Raw genomic sequence first — 24,699 nt, forward strand, 5'->3', positions numbered from 1 at the left:
AAAGACAGCACTGCATAGCCCAAAGAAAAAAACAAAAGTAGAAATGTGAACATAGGACAATCTCCTTAGGGAAAACTGTACATGCAGTGCTGTATGAATTACAGTGCAGTCTTCCTACACCTCCTGACGTTCCTGTCTGTTGGGCCACAAATTCTCATCCACATCACAGCGAATATCTTCTCTTGCGATGCAGCGTGGAAAGAATCTTTTAGAGTGTCTTATCCAGCCTCTGCGGGCATCTGCTGTGATGTCATCACACGCTGCATCCAAGGCAGCCAGAAGGGTCATCTCTGTATGTGGCTGGCGATCATATACTGTCCATCTCCATGCTGAGAAATATTCCTCAATGGGGTTAAGGAATGGAGAGTAGGGGGAGAGGAACTCCATCAGCATCCTGTTGTGGGTCGCAAACCATTGCCTGATAATGTTGGAGCGATGGAGATTCACCTGGGAGCAATTTACCAATTCAGGACAGATTTAGAAAAAAAGTCTAATGGAAATGTATAGACTTATGCGATGAACTAATGCCTAAATGTTGTGGGGGGTGAGACTATTCAACAGAGACCCATTATAATACATTTTGATCAACATGACATAAGCGATTGATAATGTAGGAAACAGCAGAGAATTGTACATAATCATTTGCATGGATGTACCAAAGCATTTGCAACTTGTTCAAAGAAATCAGAAACTGCTTTTTTGATGTGCGCAAGTGACACAATGATGTGAAGATTGAACAAGCAGTTTTGAGAATTTCAATTCTGATCTGAGAAATGTACCAAAGCGACTGAGAAAAACTGTAATAATTAAAGAGGCGGCAAGGTGTAAATGAAAAGCAGAACATTGTGTTGCTTCAAAGAGACAGCTCCTACTCTGAATTTGCCGTCTCTCTTTTATTTTCCTATAAGCAGTCTGTCCTCTTGGACTCTTATTCCTCAACGTTTTAATGAGTTTTTCCCCGTGCTAAATGATAACTTGGAAATAGGAACACACTGTTCTGTAACGATTTAGTGAATAGTGGATTTCGTCACAGGCAGGAATAGGGTATAAAACAGCCTTCATTGACTGACCTACAGTCCATCAAATCTGTATTTTTACACGGCCAAAAACCCCAATTAATGTTTCCTTAAGCAGGAGTGTTTGGTTTCTACCTGAACACATGTCTGTATTTGTGATTGAAATTGACTGACTTTCATTTTCTAAAGCACCAGATTATGTTATCATTAGACACTGGTACAGCTCTTTTAATGTAAATATTTTGAAATACATACATATACATGTGTGAAAGTTATAGCCTTTGATCCATTGGTGGTCATGTAGAATACATTGGATCTTGTAGAAGATGTGCAGTAATTGTGAATTCCCCCTCTTAACAGTGAGAATTAAAAAAAAAAAAATCTTTGGTTGGATTTTTGAAGCCAGAAATGCAAACCTTCAGCTATTGAACAGCACCTCCATGTGTCCATGAGTGATCACTACACATTTGTGTCACTGTTCAGTGAGTCCCCCTGTTGGTGTAAAAATAAAGCCCTGTTACTCACTGCAGCATCACAGTGTTCTTCCTGTATGCTGCAGACACAGTCAAATGTTAGTCAAACATAGCTATGGCAACAGGGAAGATGCTAATGTGGTTGTGTTTGTGCATGTTTTTTTTTTTTTTGTTAAAGCAGATTTTTTTTGTTTAAATAGCCTTCCAGTGAGCTTTTAAATGATAATTAGACTCCCCCTGTTGCCATGGTCACGGGAGCGAACCGGCAGAAGAGCGTGTGTCAGAGGAAGCCGCGTGATCGCCGCCTCCTCGCAAAGATGCTGAGTTAGGATGCAAGTATCGCACACACCACACACAACCACACTGCCTCAGTCTCTCAGCTTATGTCCAATGAATTAAAATCTGTCATTAGCACTGTGCTCTCATCCATGAAATGATGACAAAGTCAGAATGACAGAGTCAGCTTAATTTTTAAACTATTTACTTGAACATGATTTCAAGAAAAAAGCTGACTAGATGGACTACTATGGTTCACATTTTCCTGCATTTAGCCCCAGTTATTTTTTCATCTGAGTCATTCTCTGTGATCACTGGGGATTTACTGGACTATAGAGGATGGCTGTGCGTGTGTGGCTCTGCACAAACTTATTTAAGAGCTTCAGATAAAAAATAAAGAAGGTCATATGAGTAAAAGCCGCTCAAAAATAGTGAGTCATATACGTGCATCCTCCAAACATAGAAACAGGACACTGTACAGTACCTGACAAGATGGCTCTCCCTTTGAACATTTCTGCCTCTCTGCTGTCATTCTGTCAGCAGGGTGTGAGATATAAATGTGTGTGTATCATACAGTGTGGATGGACTTCTTGTCCCCCGTTTGAACAAAACACACAGGTCATCGACCTCTGAAAGGACAAATTATGTTTTTGATTGTTTTATTTTCATGGTCTGTTGTTGGTCACTTAACGTTATGGAAATTCATTGCAGAAAGAAAAGAAAAAACAAACAGTCAAGCAGCTTAGCTTAGTATCAATAATATACGTGTACATGTATATATCCTGGGCAAATACTGTAATTAAAGACCGAAAATGACAGCTGCCAGGAGGTTTATACAATTATAGAAGAGTAAATATGAAATATCCACTGGCTACAGAAAAACCTTTGTCTTACTTGATTTGTGATATTATTGTTGCAGTTTATTATTGTGTTGTTCTTTGTACTTATCCTTGTATAATGCACATTTGAATATCTAACACTGAAAATACTGAAAATATGATTACAAAAATCAACACCATAATATTGATATCTTAGAATAAATACATCTCATGTAACTTCTACACTACTATTGCATCACAAGACCAAATGATGGACTACATCTTAAACGGAATGGAAAATCACATTTTGAATGTAAGGCGTAATTTGGCCCTTTGGAAATGTTAACACATTTGTATAAAAAGAGAAATAGGGAGAGATGACTCATCTGTCCATTCTGGGTCTTGTGCCTCTTTATAGAAGTACCTCTTATTGTATGTTGCCCGTGGATACAAGTGATTTCAAAACAGCCATAAACACAAATCTAGCTCAAGACATTTGGCCTTTGTTCATGATGGGTGGTGGATTCAGATCTGTAGGTGTTACAAAAGCAGTGTTTATGTAATATGTAATCTTATTTTATCTATCAAGCAAAATATGTTGCTGATGTTTTTTTTGTAGACAAACTACTAGATTTATTGTCATGTAATTTGGTGAAGTATCTATCTATCTATCTATCTATCGAAGGCTGAATTAATGAAATGTTGTGTTTACAGGTGATAAAAGCAAACACACAAGAATAGAAGTGTTATATGAAGCAGGGAGCAAAAGTGTGTGTTGAAGCAGTCCATCTGGTTGCCTCACTGGGACTCTGGGACAATGTTTCATCCAGCGTGACATTTTCTAATCCAAATCATGTTTTATGCATGGCCTCTGCTGGGCCGCTGAGAGATGACATACAGGGATTTCTGTTGATACAAGGACTCTGTGTGTGTGTTGGTGAGTCAACTACTAGCTGATACTTTGGCATCGCTTCACACAGTGCTATAATCTGGAATACAGAACAAACATATACACACAACTAATACATTTTTAGTCATCATTTCCAGCAAATAGACTACTTGAGAAGTGAACATTTCTGTCTAAGTCTCTTTTTGGGGTTTTCACACTTGCCCAAAACTTCTGAAAATCTTTCTGTAATTTTTGGGGTGAGCGACATGTGTGACTATTGAGGAAAATTCACTTTGAGAGAGTGGGAGTGGGTGGTAATGTTTATGTTGTATCCTGTGACAAGTGCACAGCCATAGACTGTATGCATGTGACCGGTGTGATCTCTGTGTTGTAATGAAACTGCTTCCTTATGCACTCTGTTCATCAGTATGTTCTTCTTTGCTCTTTTGCTGATATTGTGAATGTGTCTAACTACACATAGCATTCAAATAAAGGCAAAAATTGAATCACTAACAATAACATCACTCTCTGTTGCTTCCTCTGCATTTTGCTTTTTGCGTCATGTATTGCCTTCCGAGACACCCCACCCACCCAACAGGGATTATCTCCAGCTGTGAAGTGAATGTGTGAACAACAAACTCAGAAAGACTTCAGGGGAAGTTTTCAGGAGTGCATAAGTGAAAATGGCTTATGAGTCACTCTATCTTAAAATACTAATGAAAGTGTTGATGCCTTGAAGAATCTTTCTCATGATTATAACAACTTATCATCCCTCTCAAATAGATTTGTTGGATTGTATGTGAGATGACAATTTTTTTAAGGTCATCTATAGATGAGATCATTCTCCAAATAGTGAACGGAACACCGAGACTGCTGCTGATTCATGGAAATCCTCTGTGTGCTGCTTCTAGCTGAAAGTTTTTTAGATTTCCTAATCAGTCAGTCCAAATGCATAATTAGATTTTCCTGTTCTGTTTAGCAGAGGTTACATCAGGATGGTTTCATTGTGAAATTATAAAGCAGTGCTGCTGCTTGGCACATCAGAATGAATTGTAAAATCCAATGTTATCTGATTATGACAACATAATCTGATAACATTGATAGTTTCTCAACTAGACTGACAGAGGTAGTTTAAAAATGCAAAGTAATCAAAGTTTCGAAAAGTCTTGAAAGCATTAACAGACAATTATACTTCTGGCCACTTTCCTGACGGAGAAGAGAGAACAATAAATCGCTCACTTGCAGTTAGACAGGTTTTCTTAAATATGCATAACAAAAAAGTATGTACATATTTCTTAGTGCAGTTTATCTTGTATTTATCATGCATTTCCCTGCTCTCAAAGCTTGTGCAAAGAGGTTAGATATTTAAGCACCAGTTGGGTTTCATAAACCCTTAATATCTATCCAACATCATGTGTCTAATATCACCAATTAATCCCTATGATACTCTTTTAAAGATGTATTTTTGGGGGCTTTTTGTGCCTTTATTGGAGAGATAGGACAGTGGATAGAGATGGAAATCAGGGAGAGAGAGTAGGGTCTGACATGCGGGAAAGGAGCCACAGGTGGGATTAAAACCTGGGCCACCCTCTTGGAGGACTAAAGCCTCCACTCATGGGACGTGCCCACTAACTACTGCACCACCAGCGCCCACCCTGTGATACTCTTTTACCCGATATTAATAGTTAGAGCATGCCCACCAACTTATTGCTGAAAGGATCCCTTGGCTTGCTTCCGATCCCTCTGAAGTTCATCATGCTCCCATGTGTAATGTGGCGTAATGTGGATCCAGTAAGTGACTCACTCCCCAGTTTTGTCCCAATTGCCTCCTTGAGTTTTGTATTTGAAGGCTGAAATACGTTATTAGTGTTGGTCATGGCAGTCCAATACGAAGGCTCCTCTGAATGCAGCAGATAAATACAGCTTGTTTGGCTGTTGAGAAAACAACCGATTTATGTGATACAACTTAACATCACAAATCCACTGCATGATTGGTCCCTGGTCAGGGTGTAACAATCTCTCCCTCTCTTTGAAGGGATTTACTTCAAATTTTTGTCAAGGACCCAGCTTTCGTAGCCTAGTCGACCGCTCTGGCCGAAAATGAATTGAGACCATCTGGTCTGCGTACTAGCTGTCACCGCCCTTACCCTGTCATTTCTGAGCGCCGCCCTGGTTGCCTAGCAACCTTGACAGCTGCCCGGGAACTAGTTGAAGTAAAATACCCTGCTTACTATTATCCCCAACAATTCATCCACAAATGTAGGTTAATGAAGACCAGACCCCTGTTCTTAATCTATCAAGAGTGAGCTTGAAAACATTGGAATTTGTCCAAACTAAACATGGTGATTTATAAAGCTACATATCTTGATTCTTGATGAAACATCTGACTCTTGTGCTTTCATTTTGCTGTGTTATGTTTCTTTTAACAACTCATGCTTAGTCTGCAAACGTTATGCTGTCTGCCAATGAATGATTTTATCATCAGACTTTGATTATAAATCAAAGTTTTCCAAAACTTTTTTAATGAACGGCGCGCAAAGAATCTTAGTTTATGTTTGGCCACGAAGGATGTAATGGATGGATCCTTTAATGTGCAAGGGAAAGAAGGACGCATTTGGTGGCCGCACCTGAAGAGCCTTTGAAATAGGACAGCCTTCAACACACCACTGTGATACACAATTGGCTTTCAAATGTTCACTCCAAAGGATGCAGCCTTTAAATTGGGACTCAGATATTGTTGTCACCTGTGTCTCCACACCTGCGTCTGATTACTGCAAATGTATAGGTCTCTGTGTTTCGACCCTTCTGTGCAAACCTGTGTGGATTTTACTCCTGGCCCTTCCTGTGTTCTTCCCCTGATTTGATGGACTTTTAGTTGGGTCTTTTGGTTTCCTTTGAATAATGACGCTCTCTGACTCTATATAAGTAAGCCTGTGTTTTCTTTCCTTATGTTACAATAAATATGTCCTGATCTGAGTCCTCTATCTTATAATAATAATAATAATAATGATACATTGTTTTTTTATAGCGCTTTTCTGAGAACTCAAAGACGCTTTGAGGGGGGGGGGGACAGGAGGCTTGCATCTGCAGACCTGAGAGTGCGGGTGGGAGTGTGTTCTGATATGGAGATATGCTTTGTGTCATTATTCAGACACCTTTGCCCTGTTCTGCCTGAAAGCCTGTGTTAGATGTTGTCAATGGTGTAAACTAGTTAGAGTTCTAAGGCACAACCACCTATTGGCTTGATTTCGGAAACATCATGATGTAGGTCAAAAATAAAAACTCAATACTAACTTTTGGTTTTAACAGGACTAGAACCCTGTATCCTGGGCGAGAAGTGCTGCACCCACTAACTAACTTTCTTGCATTATCAATATTGTCACCTGATATCCAACACTCTGAGCATCTAATAATGCTGTTGATGGTTTAACATCACAGTGCCAAGACTTTAGACTTTATTGTCCCTGAGGGGAAATTCTTTTTCACAGCACTGTTACTGTCCAACAGACAGGTCCCACCAAAGAACATTCATACACAAAAAAAACAGAGAATAACACAAACAACAGAGTTAGACAACAGTCAAGAGTTCCCATTTCTGGCCTGTTCAGCGAGGCCTTTTGTTCAGGACCGTTATTACAGCAGGGATCAGGCTCCTCCCGAGGCGAGCCTTTCTGCACCTTAGTGCTCTGTACCTCTGTCCTGAGGGGAAGTGGGGCGAGGTGAGTGTTCAGTGGGTGTGTCATGTCCTGTTCTATTGAGGTTGCAATGCGTATGATGGCCCTGTTATTGAGTTCTGTTAGGTTGGGTGTGGGGAGACCGATTAGTCTGGCAGCTGTGGTTGTGATGCGTGTGAGTTTGGCCTTGTATTTTACAGATAACATGTTGAAGAAGCAAGTGGAACAGTACAATAAGATGGGCTGGATCATGCTCTGATAGAGCAGCATGAGGAGATGGGGGGCAACATAGAGTCCTTTCAGTTTCATGGCTGACAGTCTTTGATGGCTCTTTTTCTGGATGTCACTGGTGTGCTGTTCAAAACTGAGTTGGTTGTCTAATGTTACTCCGAGATATTTAAAACTGTTAACTATTTCCACTGCTTGAGTGTTGATGAGAAGTGGGTGCTGAGGTGACTGATTATTAATTCTTTTGTCTTAGGGACATTGAGATGGAGATGGTTATTGTCACACCACTGAGTGAAGTTTGTGATAGTGTTGTGGTAGTCCTGGACAGATTTGTTGTCGGTGAGCATGGCAACGATGGCTGTGTCGTCTGAGTATTTGAGGTATGTGGTGGTGGGTGACGGGCTGGTGCAGTTGTTGGTGTAGAGTGTGTACAGGAATGGGCTTAGTACACATCCTTGTGGTGCTCCGGTGTTGGTGGTTAGTGCAGGTGATGAGGTTGTGCCCACTTGCACAGCTTGCAGCCTGTCACTGAGGAAGTTGTGAATGAGGTGGATCAGGCGGGAGGGGGTGTTGAGCTGGTGCAGTTTCTGGATCATCAGATGCCTTTGAATGGTGTTAAAAGCACTGCTGAAGTCCACGAAGAGGACTCTGATGAAGTGACCTGGGGAGTCTAGGTGCTGAAGGAGGAGGTGCAGCAGGCAGGCCACAGCGTCTTTTGTGCTCCTCTTTGCCTTGTATGCAAACTGGAGGGGGTCCAGCTGTGGGGCAACAACTAGCAGAATGGTGTTCAGTAATAGTTTCTCCAGGCACTTCATGATAATGGAGGTGAGAGCAACAGGACGATAGTGGTTGAGTTCAGTGGGCCGGGGTTTTTTAGGCACCGGAATTATTGTTGCAGTTTTCCAGAGGGTGGGTACGGTGGCAGTCCGGTAGGATTCACAAAAGAGTGAGAAGAGTACTGGTGAGAGTTCGTGGGCACAGACCTTCCGCACCCTTGCTGGGATGCCGTCAGGCCCCGGAGCCTTGCCCACCTTGCATCGGCTGAGCTGGCGCTGTACATCCTCTACCGTGAAGGGGGCTGGCTCAGCGGGTTCTGATAGAGGGAGGGCTCTTAACCATGCTTCACAGTCAGCTGTACAGTCCAGGGTGTCAAAACGGGCAGAAAAAGTGTTGAGCTGTTTTGCAAAGGAGGCTGGGTCAGTTATTGTACCTACTTTGGTTCTGGATTCACACCCGGTGAGAGTTTTGACTTTTTGAAATGCCTGCTTGGTGTTCATGTTGGCAAATTCGGACTCCAGTTTGTCTTTGAATTTGAATTTTGCCTTGAAAACCTCATTTTTTATTGTTCTGTTTGCCAGTTTTAGGCGTTCCCAGTCCTTGAGCTTAAAGGCCTTGCTCTTTTCCTTTAGGCTCTGTCTTAGCTGGGGAGTTATCCATGGTTTGGAGTTGGGATACTTTTTTATTGTTTTTACAGGAATGCTGCTGTGAATGCAGAAATGTATGTAGTCCGTGATGACAGAGACCCTGTCATTCAAGTTCCCATCGAAAATGTCCCAGTCAGTGCATGCCAGGGAGCCCTGGAGGTGAGTAATGGCGTCCTCTGACCATTGTGGGGCGCAAGTCTAATATGTCTCAAAATAGACACTGTGCATCAGTGTAAGACTACTAAAAAAGGTGTGAAAAAAGCAGCGCATACAGTACATGCTGTGAATCCTGTTAATAAGAGGTAGAGGAACCACAAAAGCAAGGAAACTGAAAAAAAGTAATAAAAAGGATGAAGTGCCTACTACAGAGAACATTTGTAAGAAAAGCTTTTGGAACCATTGCTTTGCAGCTACAGGGGTTTTAGTTGATGATGAAAGTGTAGACATATTAAACACACACACTCATACGGACATAATCGTTGCTCGTCATTTGGCACATGCTCTGTATGTATTATTAAGGCTGTGTGCTCTGCAGCTGTGCTTCACTCTGTCTATGAAGGGCAGACACAAACCAGAGATCCACTTTCATGTCACTGTGTGCCTTCTGTGCCACGGCCATATTTCTAATTACTGATACTGCTGGCCTACTGTTACCAACAATAAAATGCCTCTGGGAAAACACTGAATGGTATTTTGGAATTGAAAAATCAAATTTGATAAAGGGATGTTATCAGTCGCCCTTCCATGCTGTAATGGCTATCAGACCAGAGGGCTAAAAGGAGGAAGAAAGCACTCTGTTGTCTCAGGAGAATTTACTGTACTTGTGTCTTCATTCAATTATATGAAAGTCAGCCTCCATACTTCTAACTCTCTCATGACCAAAGCCCAACTTCAAAGTCCTGCCGTCAGCATCAAATATTAAGCAGGGTGCTGCGCTTACACCTGTTCCTCTGTGGAGTGACTTTCTCCATTTACCTTCACTTTCATCCCAGCAGCTGATATGCAAGGATACACACCATAAAATACAGAGGTTCTCTGCCAGTCATTTACATTCATGGGTAGAAACTACATCCATCTCTCTACATATTCTTAGGAAGTTTTATTCCACAAAAGCCAAACATAAAGATTTTTTGAATAGGATTCTTATGTTGTACGATGTAACTATATTGCAGTCAGATGGTGATAGGAATCAGTGCTTTGCTCAAGTGCAGGGGCAGAGCTGGTGCTTTGTTGACATGGGACCTTTCCCCATTCACAGTTACACAAGATCTCTCCCTAATTACTGAGCCATCCTGCCTCTCAAAAACAGTGATAATTGCACCGGGGAGGATTGATTATACAGGTTGTTTTTCTTCTGCAGATTTTCATGCTTTGGTTACTCGTGTAATAACTGCATTATGGGATGAAATTACAAACAAACCCAAGAAGAACATGGGTCTCCCGGGTTGCGACACAGAAACTTAACTATTTCTCTTACATGAGCTTGATGGGAGCAGATGAGGATTTTTCTCTTGCGTAGTGAAGTAACGGTTCCCTTAATCACAGAAGAAACGACAGTAGAGGTTTGTAGGAAGGACATCTGCCTTTACCGCCTACTTCAGTCTAATACAAACTGCTGTTCAGTTCTACTTGACTCATATTTTTACACAGGAACAACACTTTTCTTCATTTCTAAATAGGCTACATCCTTAACAAAGACATGCGTGCTATATAGTCAACTATCTTCAAAGATGTGATTCAGCCGACCCCTCTAGGTCCTTCAGTTTATTTAAACATCACTAGTGGTCTGTGCCCAGGTGGGAGACATACTGTGTGAGGGATTGATCTGTTTGGAATTTTATGAAAGCTGATTTATTTAGCTGTTGTCCGCTCTGTCAATGCTTTCTTTCTGTGAGTCAAAGTGAAACACCTTTGTGACTTGACATTTCTGAAAGGCCATACCATAGGAGAATACAATCAATGGTTCATTGTGTTTTCAGTCAAGCGGCTGCAACAGGATTGAATACTTGGGAGAATAAGAGGCAGTTCTGGTCACATTTGATACACTTCTAAGTTTATACATGTGCATAAATAAAAGAGAAAATGGCTTGGCTATTAAGTTCATTGACCAGTGTACATGAAGGCATATTGTTTCTGTTAGTTGACGGAATATGAAATATTGAAAAATTTAACAAATCTCTGATGCTAGATTTATTTCAATACCGACGAACATATGGCCTTGTAGGATGCAATACCACAGAACACATCTAAAGTTGGTAATGGTCATTCTAATTCATTTTTTCAATTTAGAATCAAGCAATGTAACACTTAGGGTTATGCTATTGTAAAACTGGGATTATCTTCAGCAGTCACATGACCTGTGCTGAAATGTAATACTTAACAAACATTCAGTACAACACTTTGACCTCAAGTGTGACATTGCTTTAATACAACAAGTCTACAAGCAGCAGTGAGTCATTTAAAGTAATAAACAACTATAGAACAGTCTTTTGTTTATTTTATCATTCAAGCCAACATCACAACTAGATCCGACACTTGACTGGAACTGGACTGTGGCCAGACATTTTCATGCACTCGTGTTTCATTGAGTGTGTCTACAGATTTCAGCATATCAGCTAGCTTGTACTGTGTACATTTATTTTGAACCTTCCGTTCATGATGCACTTGTAGAATAAGAGACTTGTGACAGTTGCCCTGGTGTCTTGTGTTATTCAGAGATAGGCTGATCAATCAAGACAAAAGCTCTTTGCTGTCATTTTGTGTGTACAGAATCCAGATCACCTAAAGCAGAGGGATACAGTTATGAAGCCTGGGTGATTTTGTATTCTATATCAGCACTCATGAATTGCCTCTTGTCCAATCAGATCACTTGGTGATAGTGGTTATAGTCTACCACTGAAGTCTATCAGTGATGCTTTATTTGTTGGTATGTAATTAATCATTTAGGAAAGAGGCTTTAAAGAATATGAATGGACTCTACTGTGTGACTTTTCTCACTTAAATAACATTTTGTACACTTCTTTTTTTTTGTGACAGATTTATTTTTTGGGGCTTTTTGTGCCTTTAATGTAGAGATAGGACAGTGGATAGAGTCGGAAATCAGGGAGAGAGCGAGAGAGCGAGAGTAGGGAATGACATGCGGGCAAGGAGCCACAGGCGGCATTTGAACCTGGGCCGCCCGCTTGGAGGAGCAAGGCCTCCATACATGCGGCGCGCGCACTAACCACTGCGCCACCAGCGCCCCATTTTGTACACTTCTGAATGCAATCTGTCAGCCTTAGCATGAACTGCATTGTGTGTGATCTGATCAGCACATAATACGTAAGTGCTGAACTGCAACCCATTCAAATAATATATACTCTATATATGTGTTTTCAAATGTCTGTATTCGTGCACTTGAATGCATTTGCGTATTTCAGTCTGGTTTGGTGCATTATATGTCCAAAATCCGTAGGAGTTGGTGCAACACACAAATGATGAAATACACTGAATTCAGTTTTGCCTGAGGCTCCTTTTTAGGGAGTCAGTAGATTCTTCTGTACCCAGAAGCAGTTGGTTTTTCTTCCCCCAAATACATGTCACAAATATGAAACACACACTTAACACTATAACAAATATTTGCTGATGTTGGAGTTGATATGAATTGACTCCTTGTGAAGCACTTTTGTCACATGGAATCTGCTTGCTTTAACTGTCTATAGATGGACTCCTGAATAACCCTGGGAACACAGTGAGTGATGTGTGTGTTTGTGTGGTGACAGTGAGGGGCTGCAGAAGGAGGGCGGAAGCAGATGTGTGTGTGAGAGCGGTTCAGAGCTGTGGCACTATCACAGGGAGCCTTTGTCTGCCTGCGGAGAGCGTTGAATTAAAGGCTGTTAACACTAGTCTGCACAGTCGTATGCTAATGCCTCTTACTCCGAGAGAATGAATAAATAAATGATGGTAGAAAACACATCTTAGTCCCTGCTTTATATGCTTCATGCAACACACAGAGATAAAGGTGTGTGTGTGTGTGTGTGAATGAAGAAGTGGGTAGTATGGTAGAGAAATAACAAACAACGAACATCAAAGAGGCAAGACAAAGGGGATTCTCCATCACCTTTTTTTGCTAAAAGATTCATACTTGATGCCGTTGTAGGTGATGCTGCACGGGAGATAACGAGGGAAAGATTGGGCAGAGAGGCACAGGGCGAGATTTGGTCAGAGAGGAAGGAAGGGGGAGGGGGGATTTAAAGGGCAAGAAACGGAGGGAGATTTAGATACAGAGTGAGAGCGAGAGAAGCAGGAGCAGAGGCGGCGGATGAGGGAAGAGAAGAGGAGAGGCACTGACTTGATGCATACACATGGGAGAAAAGAAAACGGCTATTTCATGCGCTCAGCATGCATGACTGAAGAGCGTTGCTGTCCGTCTGGATTCTTAGTCATTTGCTGAAGGACATACCAAGAAGGGAAAACAGACAGGCTGGGGATATATAGAGCTGTGTGCAGAGGATGAACATGCGATGTGGGCTCTCTGGCTGTGATCGCTGTCCTTCTCAGACCCCATAGCCACTTGTGCACTGGTGCTGTCATAGGCCGTTAGCCTTGCAGTCAGGCAGCAGCAGCAGCAGCAGCAGTCAGGTTGATTGATACAGAATGAGCTCCAAGCACTCCTCCGACTGGATTCCCTACAGGTACTGTAGCACATTCCTGAGAACGCAGGAAAGATCACAGTGTTCATCTTTTCCAGCAGTGTGTACATGTTTTAGCATCTAAGCAGGGTGTTCAGCCATGTGTCCGACAAAGAGATCAAATGGATAACGGGTACATTGAATTGACACAATAAAAGCAGACTGAACTGATAAAATATTAATATTTACTTATATGTGATATTTACTGATATTTGATATATGCTTAATATTGTAGCTTGTGCAGATAATAGCATGTTTCACATACATGTAATTATTAATTAGACTAAGGCTCTTTTTAAAGGAGTATAACACAAATAATGAAAAAAGTGAATCCCAGATTCAACTACTGAGGTCTCAGTTTGACCTAGATAAATATTACGTTGTCTTACACTATATTATATTGTAAGTGTGTTCAAACAACTTTATTGAATCCAGTTTCAGTTAGATTTTATTGGATCAAAAGTAATTGTTTTATTGTAATGTCACTATGAATGTAGAATGTGGATCTAGATTTCATATTTTCACTTTAAAAACAAGTAGGTTAGTAGTAGTAAGTTTGCATGTGACTGTGTGTGTTTTATGTTCATGTCTGCATGTCTCTGAAAATAACTGTTGCATGATACTGGGCATACATCATTTCATGCAAAGTATGTTTTAGTAAATGATAGAGACCTGAGCATGTTTGAGCTTGGAGTCTCTCGCTGTAAAACCCATCTCTGCTCTCATCATATCAAGTGCAGTACAAATGCTGCTGGCTTGCTCTGCTGATTGAATACCCATTGCCATGGTTCCCTGCTTACTTTGATGCCATTGGCTCACGGTTGCTATAAGTTACTGAGGCAATCTATGAATTTCAGAATGAGACTGCAACAGGACAACAGCAGAAAGTCATCAATGTGGAATTTGTATCAAACACATGGAAAAGGCTGTACTGATCTGCAGGTGAAGATGTATGAAAACATTTCAGGATATCTTAAGATTGCGCCTGAAACAAACTAAATTTTTCAGAGGTAGGGTGGACAAATTGAATTTACTCCAGGCATCCAAATGTATCTCTTTAGGTATGCCATGTGAGTATCAGAGAGGCATGGGGGGGGGGGGGGGGCAGTCGGGAAGATTGGTGGTTTCTCAATGAGCAGTTTTTCTCATCCAGTGGAACCGCCATGAAAAATGCATGGGCCTCTGTGCAGAGCTGAAGGAGACAGCTGCACTGTGAGGCTCACTCATATCGTTAGATACACTGAGCATGCATTTAGAGAAGTTTGACAAAATGAAGGCTTCTCATCTAGCATACACACAAAACCTCAAAGAAACAGCAATTGTGCAGTTTTCTCTGTGGGGAGCAGATTCATCCGATTAGCATCTCAGCAGTGGAGGAATAATGTTGATCTCTTCCTGCTCTTTTTATATGTCAAGAAAACCCTACAGAGATACACATCAATGTTGTTTTTCAAGATATTGTAAAAAAAAGGTTTGAAGTTCACCAACATTTTTACGTTGCATTTTAAGATAATCTTATCTAAAATACTTTCACTGAAAACTTCTGAAAGGTACTTAATTCTTAAAGGTTGTCCCATCATGTGATATTGTGTCATTATTGGCTGTTATATTTATCTACAGGCTCAGAGCGGGTATGTTCAGAACTCATCAGATATTTAAATATCATGCATTGCAGTACGCCAATGAAAATTAAACATGCTTTTAAGTAGTCTTGATTATCCACTTGTATTACTAGTTTGACTAATTTGAAAAGCTTCAGTCAGAATTATTTCAATATTTATCTCAAGTCTGAATTTAATAGCATCTGTTTATAAACAGGCTGTCAACACCTTGATGTATACATTAAAGTTGATATAGTCCAGATATGACTGCTCGGTTGAAATTCGAGCTACATACATTGTCGACTTTCATAGTGTTGAAAATAGCAGTCTATGAATACATTTTGAAATATCCAAATTTCAACATTCACTTTCACTTCTTTTTCTAAAGCAGGTTTTAATTCAGAAGTTTTAAAACTTGTAAGCAATAGTAGTCAACCTGACAGTGACCATTATTTGGAACAATTGCCTCTGCTGTACAGTAAAAAAACAGATTCCATAAGTCTTCCTGTTCACCTTAGAAACGGTTTGTTGCAGGACCAGGAGTGACCAGAGACTCTCTCCAATATAGTGAGCTGTTTGACCTCCACTGGAACAGCTCTGTTTGTGTGATTATCATCCAGTCTGAAACCTATTCATACACTTCATTTCTCTGATTGCAGACATGGAGTGTTTTGTTTGTCTGTATGCCTGACACAGAGTGGGAGTTAAAGACATTTTTAATGTATTGGTGTCGGCCTTTGTCATCAGAATACATTCAGCTTAGTGCATGGATACAAGTAGATTGGATATTTATTGGCCTATCTTTTCTATTTAACAGAATAAAAGGCTCTCTAGCCATGGTAACTCACCATCTGTTAGCTTTATGTGTCAATGAGACTTAATGGTGAATGAAAACAGATTAGCTGCAGTTGTCATTTGTCAAGTTGCGAGTTTACAAATTACACAGTAAAAAAATGGATCATTATAACTGAAATGCAATATTTAAAATGCATTCAACTTTTAGTGACTTTTAGTTGTATCCGAAAGCCCTGCAATAAGTCACCAGTAAATGATCAACAAGATTCATCATGCAGTTACACATAAATATGTATGTGTCATTTAAGACTCACATGTTAAGGCAGAAAGTTGAGAGTAAAATGTTGCTTTGAAACTCACACATGATACTCAGGTGGATTTTTATAAAGTAACAAACTTGTGCCTTTTTTTTAGGAATATACAGAGAAATCATTTGGGCGGTCTTTTTTTAATTAGTAAAATAAGGCAGAATGAGAGTAACAGAATACACTCTATTTGCTAATCTGCATGTAGAAACATAATGATTATGAAACAGTTTCTGTTATTGTTAAGAGTGCTGGAAAAAACACATTATATTCTCACTTATCACAAATCAGCATACCCCTCTCCCCTTTCCATCTTTTTCTCCTCTGCTGGTGCTCATTCTCTGCAGCTTGCTGCAGAAAACATCCACTGCTCTCTAATTAGAAACGATTGAGGTTTCTCTGGGGGTCTCTGAAAGGCCCCGATACACGAGCTGAGGGAACAATGAGACATTCTGCAGAGAACACAGAAAAGCTTCCCAAAGAAAAAATAATCAGTGCACATGCGGAACGTGTCACATTCTCCATGTCCGTCCTTCTCAACAGGTTAAACTGGAGAAAAACACTTTGAGTGAGTAACTTCAGGATATGAATGTTATATTGAAATCACTAACAGTGGTAAAGATTATAATGAAGTTTGAAAATGGAAAGATTTATATTAGTTGTAAACAATCAGCATGTGGATGACAGAGAAGTGGATTTGTTCAGCAGAAACAGAAGTGTCTTTGGATTAAAAAAAGATATATATAATAAAATACCTGTGATCACTGCTTATCTATTGAGTAACATATTTCCAGCATCAGTGGATAAACAAAGTTCAAGTGAGATCAGTTTTGTTTATGTGCTACAAAATCATGGATGAGCCTCAGACTGTCTCAGTCTCTGCCTACCTTCTGTCTGACGCTGCTCTCCATATGTTCACTGATACAGTTTCCTAAAATTGAATACAAAGAAAAGCAATGAAGATTTGTTTCACAGCAACTACGTCTCTGTTGGCTGAGTTGACACAGTGTTTGAGAGTGCAAGAGACAGTCCAACATGATCTCAAAACCTAGCACGTCTCAGCTAGCATTACCTCAGCAATGAAAGTAAGATTTCCTCAAACTGTTCCTCTTCATTTCAATGATCCAGATCAGCTGTATAGCATCCTCCTAAACATCACGACATCACCAACACAATTATTTTGTTGTTTTTCTTTATATTTCTGTTTTCTTAATGGAAAAGAAGCTAATGGCAGTGAAGCAGGAACCCTCCTTGCCCATATTAGTTTAGAATAGTTTTTTAATGGACTACAGTTGTGATCAGTCCTGTATCATGGAAATTAAGTTTCTATATAACTCATTTACAAAAGCAACCTTTTAGGTATACAAAGAGCCTGCTAATCAGGCTTTGCACTAATGCAAAAAAAATATTAAAAGTATTTCTTAAACTACATGGCATATCATAATAAAACTGTTGATGCTGAATATTCCAAATAATGTTCACTAACAGTGAAGGAGCTTTCATGTTCAGTGTAGATTTGTAAGTCTACAAAAAGGCATCCTTAAATGCACTTCAGTGATGACCGCAGTGATGTCAACATGTTTAAAGGGATACTTCACCCGTTGAAACATGAATCTGTATTGACATTGGGTCATATATATGTAGTAGAAATGTGAAATACATTTTGAAGTTGGTGCCTTCTTGGCCGAGAAAAGGCAGAAAGTGTCTTTTTGGCTCATGTGGATGAAAGACACCAAATCCCAGAATGCACAGCACTGCAGGCCACTCCCACTAAGGTCCTCGATTTCAGAATCAGAAACACTTTATTAATCCCAGAGGGAAATTCGATCGTTACAGTTTCTCCAAAATATACAATATAGCAGTAGAAATATAGTAATAAAAACATTTACAGACATATTTACTTCAACACATAAGACCATTTCCTCAACAGATTCAGAGATTTCTTCCAGAATTGATCTTGGAAATTCCTGGCAGAAAACAGACTCTATGTCTGTGTCCATAGGCAAACAGTGAGAGCACCGACACTACCAGTCCGCCCCAGCTCGAGCCGGCTCGAGCTCCTCGTCCTCACCGCCGCCGACAGGCAGGCCTTATGTCTCGGCTGCTGAGCAATATAGCCACGAGACGGTTGCTGCCGACAGGCCGCTCTTGTGTTGCGGCGGCTCCGGCGGCTGCAGCAGCCAAAACACAAGACCAGCCTGTCGGCAGCAACCATCTCGCCGCTATATTTATATTTTTTCGCCATTATCAGCTTTCTCCATAGAGCCTGTTAGCATAGCTTCCAAGCAATATGGTGGATGTTAAGTTTTGATTCTGGGAGTGAGTTCCCACCCACTGATCTGTGATTGGTCTGTAGCTTCAGTGGTCCAAAATATGATGAACTAGCGTTGTAGTTTCACCCCGCTAACCGCAACAGCTTCCAGTGACGCAAAAATCGTCATTTTGCGTAACTGGAAGCTCCTTTTCAGACTTTTCAGGCACAAAGATTTCCCATCTCAGGGAAAAATGAGGGCGGGATGCACGACCATTCAAAAATACTACCAGGTTTCTAATGATACAAAGCTAAATGTAAATGGATGAAGTATCCCTTTAAGGGTTTCTTTAATACAGATAAATTCAGCAGTAAGACATCCTTAACCAAAACGCCATTGTTGCCTCAACCTGATCACAAACAGACTACATAGTGTTACGAGCCCCAGACACTGCACTGTGAACACTTCCTAACCACCCTGCAAAGTGTTTTATTAAGTTGTGTAAATATGAACTGATTCCACAATTGCCTCTCGTGTTGTCATTTTGTCTATCTAAAGCTCTGGTGTAATGTATGGAACACTATATATACGTTGTAAGTTTGTCTGTCATGTTTTTCATTAATTAAAAAAAAGTTTATTTTACATTCCTGAATTGTGTTTAAAAGCATAAAGCTACTTGAACACAGTTTCAACAAGTAATTTGCCAGATATCTACTAATGTGTTCTTTGTTTTCCATGACCAATGGAGGGATTAATCACTCGAGGCATTTTGAATGTGTAAAGGACAATTTAAGTATCAATGAGAAAACAACTTTTCTGCAGCTGACACAGTTCAATTGTTTTCTCATGTCCACAATAATCTTCCTTCGTCTCTGTATAATGTAGACCGTAACGGTAAAACAAAGTGATGATAGCATTCAACCCATTGTTGCAATTTCAGAATAACAAGTGAGATTTAATTATGTTTAACAGCTCATGTTTTAAAATATCCCGTCTGCCTTTGCTCTTCTCTTTACAGCACTTTAGACGATGAGGGCACCAACCTGCGACAGCAGAAACTGGACAGACAGGCAAGTCTTTTCTTTCTGCACTTCTGTTATTAAAATAACACACAAAAACACATCAATTAAAACAGGACATTTTACCATGACATTAATAGCAAAGAGCAAGGAGGTCATTATTTTGTGAACAAATATTATGATGGATCTTAATAGTTTTTTACTTTTTCAGTACGTGTTATGTGGTCTTTAAGCCAGATGAGTGTTTGATAATGAACAGATAAGATTGCTTAATCAGCACTTTAAAAAACAATCTGCATTCAACATTTTTTAGACAGTGTGAAAAGAACATTTTGGGTCTTTTTCATTCCTTTATTGTAGAGATAGGACAGAGTCCGAAATCAGAGAGATAGAGAGGGGAATGACATGCAGAAAAGGATCCACAGGTCTGATTGGAAACCCGGGTCGACTGCTTGGAGAACTACAGCCTCTGTACATGGGGCGTACACACTAACCACTACCGGTGCCTAGATAACACATTTTTAATGAATGTAATATTAAGAGTGAGAGAGTACAGGATCCTTTAATCCAGCTGAAGTTGGCAGCTTTGTGTGCTGCAAATTGATACTGCTGCTGTTGTTGTTTGTTGTTGTTTGTTGTCAGCAGAACTGTAGCCAGACAAAACAAACAGCTCCATGTTGAAATTCAACCCTTTTCATTTTTCTAAGTAGAATGAAAACTTTGTTTCTGATGTTGAGTTTTTTTTATAAAGCTGCCCTGAATATTGTAAGCAACAGTACTACACGGAAAATGTTAAATGTTACAAAACATGTTTGTGTTCTGTCAGATTTGCATCAAACACTGCTGCAGTCTGTCACTAGTATAGTAAAGTTAGTTCCATATTCAAGTGTACTGCTTTTAATCTGCTTTTAACATCACAAGTTAGCCATCATTAACTAATAGCTTTGAACGCTTGTGCTTCTAACTCAGCTGGTTGCAAATATTCTTGAATTCTCACGCATGATGTTTCGAAATGGTTTTAAGTAACATATTAGTATAAGATTGACGAGCTTCCTCATTGCTGCGCATTTGAGACCTTGTGCACCAAAGTTCATGCAAAGTGCATCTTCCACACTGTAACCTACAAATACATGCACTGCACACATCCACCATCCTAGATCTGACATCACTGCCCTGACAAAGATTTGAGCTTTACGAGTGAAACTGTAGAGCTCTACTGCTCTGAAGCCTGAGTCCTCCATTAATAGAAACTCCTCAATATTTGATGAGCTCTAGTTTGAAGACGGGCCTATAGCGGTTAGTCCAGATGAATATCTATATCCAGCCTTAGGTCAAAGTGGTATGAGCAGCACTTCCTTAAACATCTCCGGATTCTTCTCCTGGCTGAACAGATTTGCCTGAGACTATACAGTGGAAAGACTGCTTACAAGAAAGTCCTTGGTGCCTTATAAGAGAGCTAGTTTCTGGAGGAGTTATCTTTTTTTTTACATAAAGGCGACATTAAACAATTAACAGCTTCAGTGGCAGTACTATTGTTGTTCCTTTGTCTCTGCTTCTAATGATTTACAGTGGGAGGTTGTCACTTCATTAACTGCCTCTCTCTACCTGGGCATGTTTTTTGTGCACCCACACACGTACACAAAACCTCCACAACAGCGAGCGCTCCTTGAACAGAAGCAGAAGAAGAAGAGGCAGGAGCCCCTGATGGTGCAGTCCAATGTTGACGGGAGATCTCGCACACGCCGCACCAAACAGAGCGAGGAACAGGCGCCACTGGTGGAGTCCTACCTCAGCAGCAACAGCAGCACCATCTACCATGGTGAGTCTGGCTGCCACTTCTCGGGTCCATGTTGATCCATAGAGCTCAAAACAAAGATTTAAGAAAAGCTATAGATATTACGACAGGTCAGGACAGCAATCTGTTCTGAGAACTGCCGTATATGTTCTGAGGCTGTAAGAGATTTCCTCCTCATGCATTTTTTTTCCCAATGCACTGCGAAGTACCACAAATCTAAAACATACAAAGATTAAATATCTGAATGATAAAAAAAAAACTAACTCCAGAACTATTGCTTTAAATAAGCACCCTTGTAGAACCAATACAACATACTGGAGGATCTATTGCAGGAGCTTACACTGTGCTGTAAATCTGCACACTTGAGAGCAGGATTGGTGACGGAATTGATGATGTCTCTTTATCTACACAGAGACCAGAGCAGCAATCTAATCCGCAGTTCTGAGGGCCAGTTTCTGGGCTCAAAGCCATGAACTGTCGCCATTTACTGCAGAGAGAAGAGAAAATAGATTGACAAAATGTTTCTCTTCACTAGGCTCATATTCTGATTGAAAGAAGGGGATTTATAACTATTTAACCTATGTATCAGGGTGTTTTCTTTTTTATTGTCCGTAATCCTGCATGCTGTTCCTCTCCATCCCTGTGTTTAGTGCAAGAAGCTGAACAGGAGGAGGTGAAGGTCATAGCGGATACACAGCCGCCTCGTTCAGCCAAGAAGGGCAGAGCGTCAGCCAGCTCTACTCCACAGACGGGCAGCGACAAAAAGGAGAGGAAGGGGAAGCACAAAGGTCAGGCTGCAAGTTTCGGTTTTAATATTTGACTTTCTTATTTTGAGGTTTTTCCTTGTTCATGTTTAAACACTGAAGCACTACACAGTGTGTATGAAAAGAGAAGAGGCAGAGTCTCTTCAAGCCCTCTCTGCAAACCTCAGATAATGGTTTCCCTGCTGATTCTTTAAGCCACATCTGGCAACACACACAGCCAGTGAAGCTGCCCTCTTAGCCACCGCTGTGGTGCCACACTTGCCAGAGCTCGGCTGTCTGTATTGATATATGACAGCTTGAGTGCTGTCAGGCTGCAGACACACGACAAGCGGAGACACAAATTCCTCATTAGCTGGAGGACGAAAGCTGACTCTTGAAGTGGTGTGTTCCATCTTCAGTGCTTTGATTGTTCCCCTTGTTTTCCCTTTAAACATACACAGTGTGTGATGGCAGACGAAACATAATGCAAAACAAGATTTAATAACATACTTGAAAGAAATTTGACCTCAGAATAATATTTAAAGGACAATAAGGAACTGATAGAAAAGGAAACATAGCCTGTTGAGCACATTGTTTCCTCAAACATTACAAATGCCATCTGATCTAGAACGATACAGCACATGTCCGTCTTTGGATTGACTTTGTCCCAGAAAAACAAACCACAAATAAAAAAGGTAACAGGATTCCACTTGGGTAGAAATAAATCAGGTCAGTAGCTTACCGCTGCTGATGATGATAATGATCGACCTTTCTCCCTCGCTCTCTGTCACTCAAGTACCAGCACACACGTTCAGGAGACCTGTTACACTCAGGCACCATGCATTCACTAAGAGCATCAGTTGGGTCAACAGACGAGTGTTGGTTGTTGAATTTACCCAGGAATCATTCAAACTGCTTCATAAAAAAATTATGTCTGGTTAATCTCTTTTTTTTTCTTTCTTTTTTTAAACCATATTTTTCAGATTTTCAGAATTTTTTACAGAATATAAAGAATAAAAAGTCAGACAGAAAAACAAACAAAAAAAAAACATAATGCTGGACATTATGCTACATTGCATCACTAGCACAATATTTCTTAAGACAAACATTTAAAAAGAGGTAAGCGGTGAGCAGTAAAATCAGTTACTGTCCGGGAACTCTGTCCAGTCGGGCAAGATAATCAAAAAAAAAATGCTGCCAGATGCTGAAAAATTTGGTAAGATTGCCCATCATGCCATACCGGATTTTCTCCATGTGCAGTACACAGGTGAGGTCAGTTAGCCAGGTCTTGAACTGGGGCACAGTGTCAGACTTCCAGAGATTTAATATCACCCTCTTAGCAATTACCGTACCGTACATGATAGTGCTCTGCACAGAGAGACTTTGATTATTTAAAGATGGAGAATACCCAAATAATGCTATCTCAGGGTCCGGGTTGAACACACAGCCATACATTCCAGAAAACCAGTTGAATATCTCACAGGTATACAGCCTTGGACATGTCCAAAAAAGGTGGGACAGGGAGCCCTCAGCAGATTTACAGCGGTCACACAACGAAGAGGTTGTGGTAAAAATCCTATGCAGTTTAGATTTAGAATAATGGAGCCGGTGTATTACTTTAAATTGAATTAACTGGTGCCGAGCATTAATGGAGCATGATCGGATTCTGATAAGGCTTTCCTCCCACACGTCATCATCAATCTGTATCCCCAGACCCTCCTCCCAGGCACTTTTCAGGTGGAGAGTGGCAGAATTTACTTGTTCAGAAAATACCTTCACAAAGTCTGAAACTAAATGTCTTGAGTTGGGTGGGATCAGCAATAGCTTGTAAATCCTTTTTTCTTCAGGGAGAGACTCAAAGTCAGGCACACACTGACATGCATAGTTCCTTATTTGTAAATAACAGAAAAAATGTGTAGAAGGAAGAGAGAAATGAGGCAAATTGTTTATCAATATACAGATCTTTTAAAGTGACTATACCTTTTAGTCTCCAAATGTCAAAAGTAGAATCTGAAATGGATGGAAGGAATGCATGGTTACGATAAACTGGCGTATGAATAGAGGTGTCCGGCAGTTTGCAGCTCCTCCTAATTTGCTGCCATATTTTCAGGCAGTTCAGGATTATTCGGTTATTCAAAAGAAGAGAAAAGAAGAGCTGGAAGCGAGCTATTTTCAACATCGTTCTTTTCGATGGCAACCCAAGCCGGGGTGTTTGTTGAAACTTCTCCCCCATAACCTTCCTGTCAGTAAACAAGGGCTCTCAGATTTGCCACCCAGTAATAATGCAGACTGCACGGCAATCCTAACCCACCTCTCTCTCTCTTGACTTGTGTAGATGTATTTTTGATATTCTGTGAGCTTTAAAACCCCAAATGAAAGGCATAATTATTGAATCTAATGATTTGAAGGCATTGCATTTACAATGATTCTATAAAACATGTTTTTGCGTGGAGAAAAAAACCGCCTGTCTGTTGATTTGCTTTTAGTAGAGAACTGGGCTTGAATGTCTTGAACAGTATGGACATACTGTTCATCCCTCAGCAAATTGAATGGTATAGACATAATTATTTAGAGCAAGACATGAGAACAAAGCAGAAAACACCCACACAAACATTATAGAAGAGAAGGGGAAATGCTTTCACATATTGTCAGGGTGAATGTTTTCTACTTACTCAATTTGTTGGTCATTTAACGTATGTTCACATGACACTGCTAAACAAG

General features: G+C 40.4%; 1 protein-coding gene across 2 annotated transcripts in view; it reads left to right on the top strand.

The window, feature by feature from the left end:
- The window catches only part of tub (TUB bipartite transcription factor), a 53,458-nt gene that overhangs the window by 16,842 nt on the left and 11,917 nt on the right, over positions 1–24,699 (top strand). The window contains exons 1-4 of one of the 2 annotated variants that reach the window (XM_061037522.1): positions 13,058–13,471; positions 19,440–19,495; positions 21,101–21,259; positions 21,886–22,023. In XM_061037522.1, the coding sequence (XP_060893505.1) occupies positions 13,434–13,471; positions 19,440–19,495; positions 21,101–21,259; positions 21,886–22,023 (391 nt within the window). In that variant the 5' untranslated portion in view covers positions 13,058–13,433. Of the gene's footprint in view, positions 1–13,057; positions 13,472–19,439; positions 19,496–21,100; positions 21,260–21,885; positions 22,024–24,699 lie in introns of those variants that run through there. The other variant, XM_061037514.1, reaches the window with a different exon arrangement.

The sequence above is a fragment of the Labrus mixtus genome, chromosome 1 (genome assembly GCF_963584025.1).
Source record: "Labrus mixtus chromosome 1, fLabMix1.1, whole genome shotgun sequence".
Classification (NCBI taxonomy): domain Eukaryota; kingdom Metazoa; phylum Chordata; class Actinopteri; order Labriformes; family Labridae; genus Labrus; species Labrus mixtus.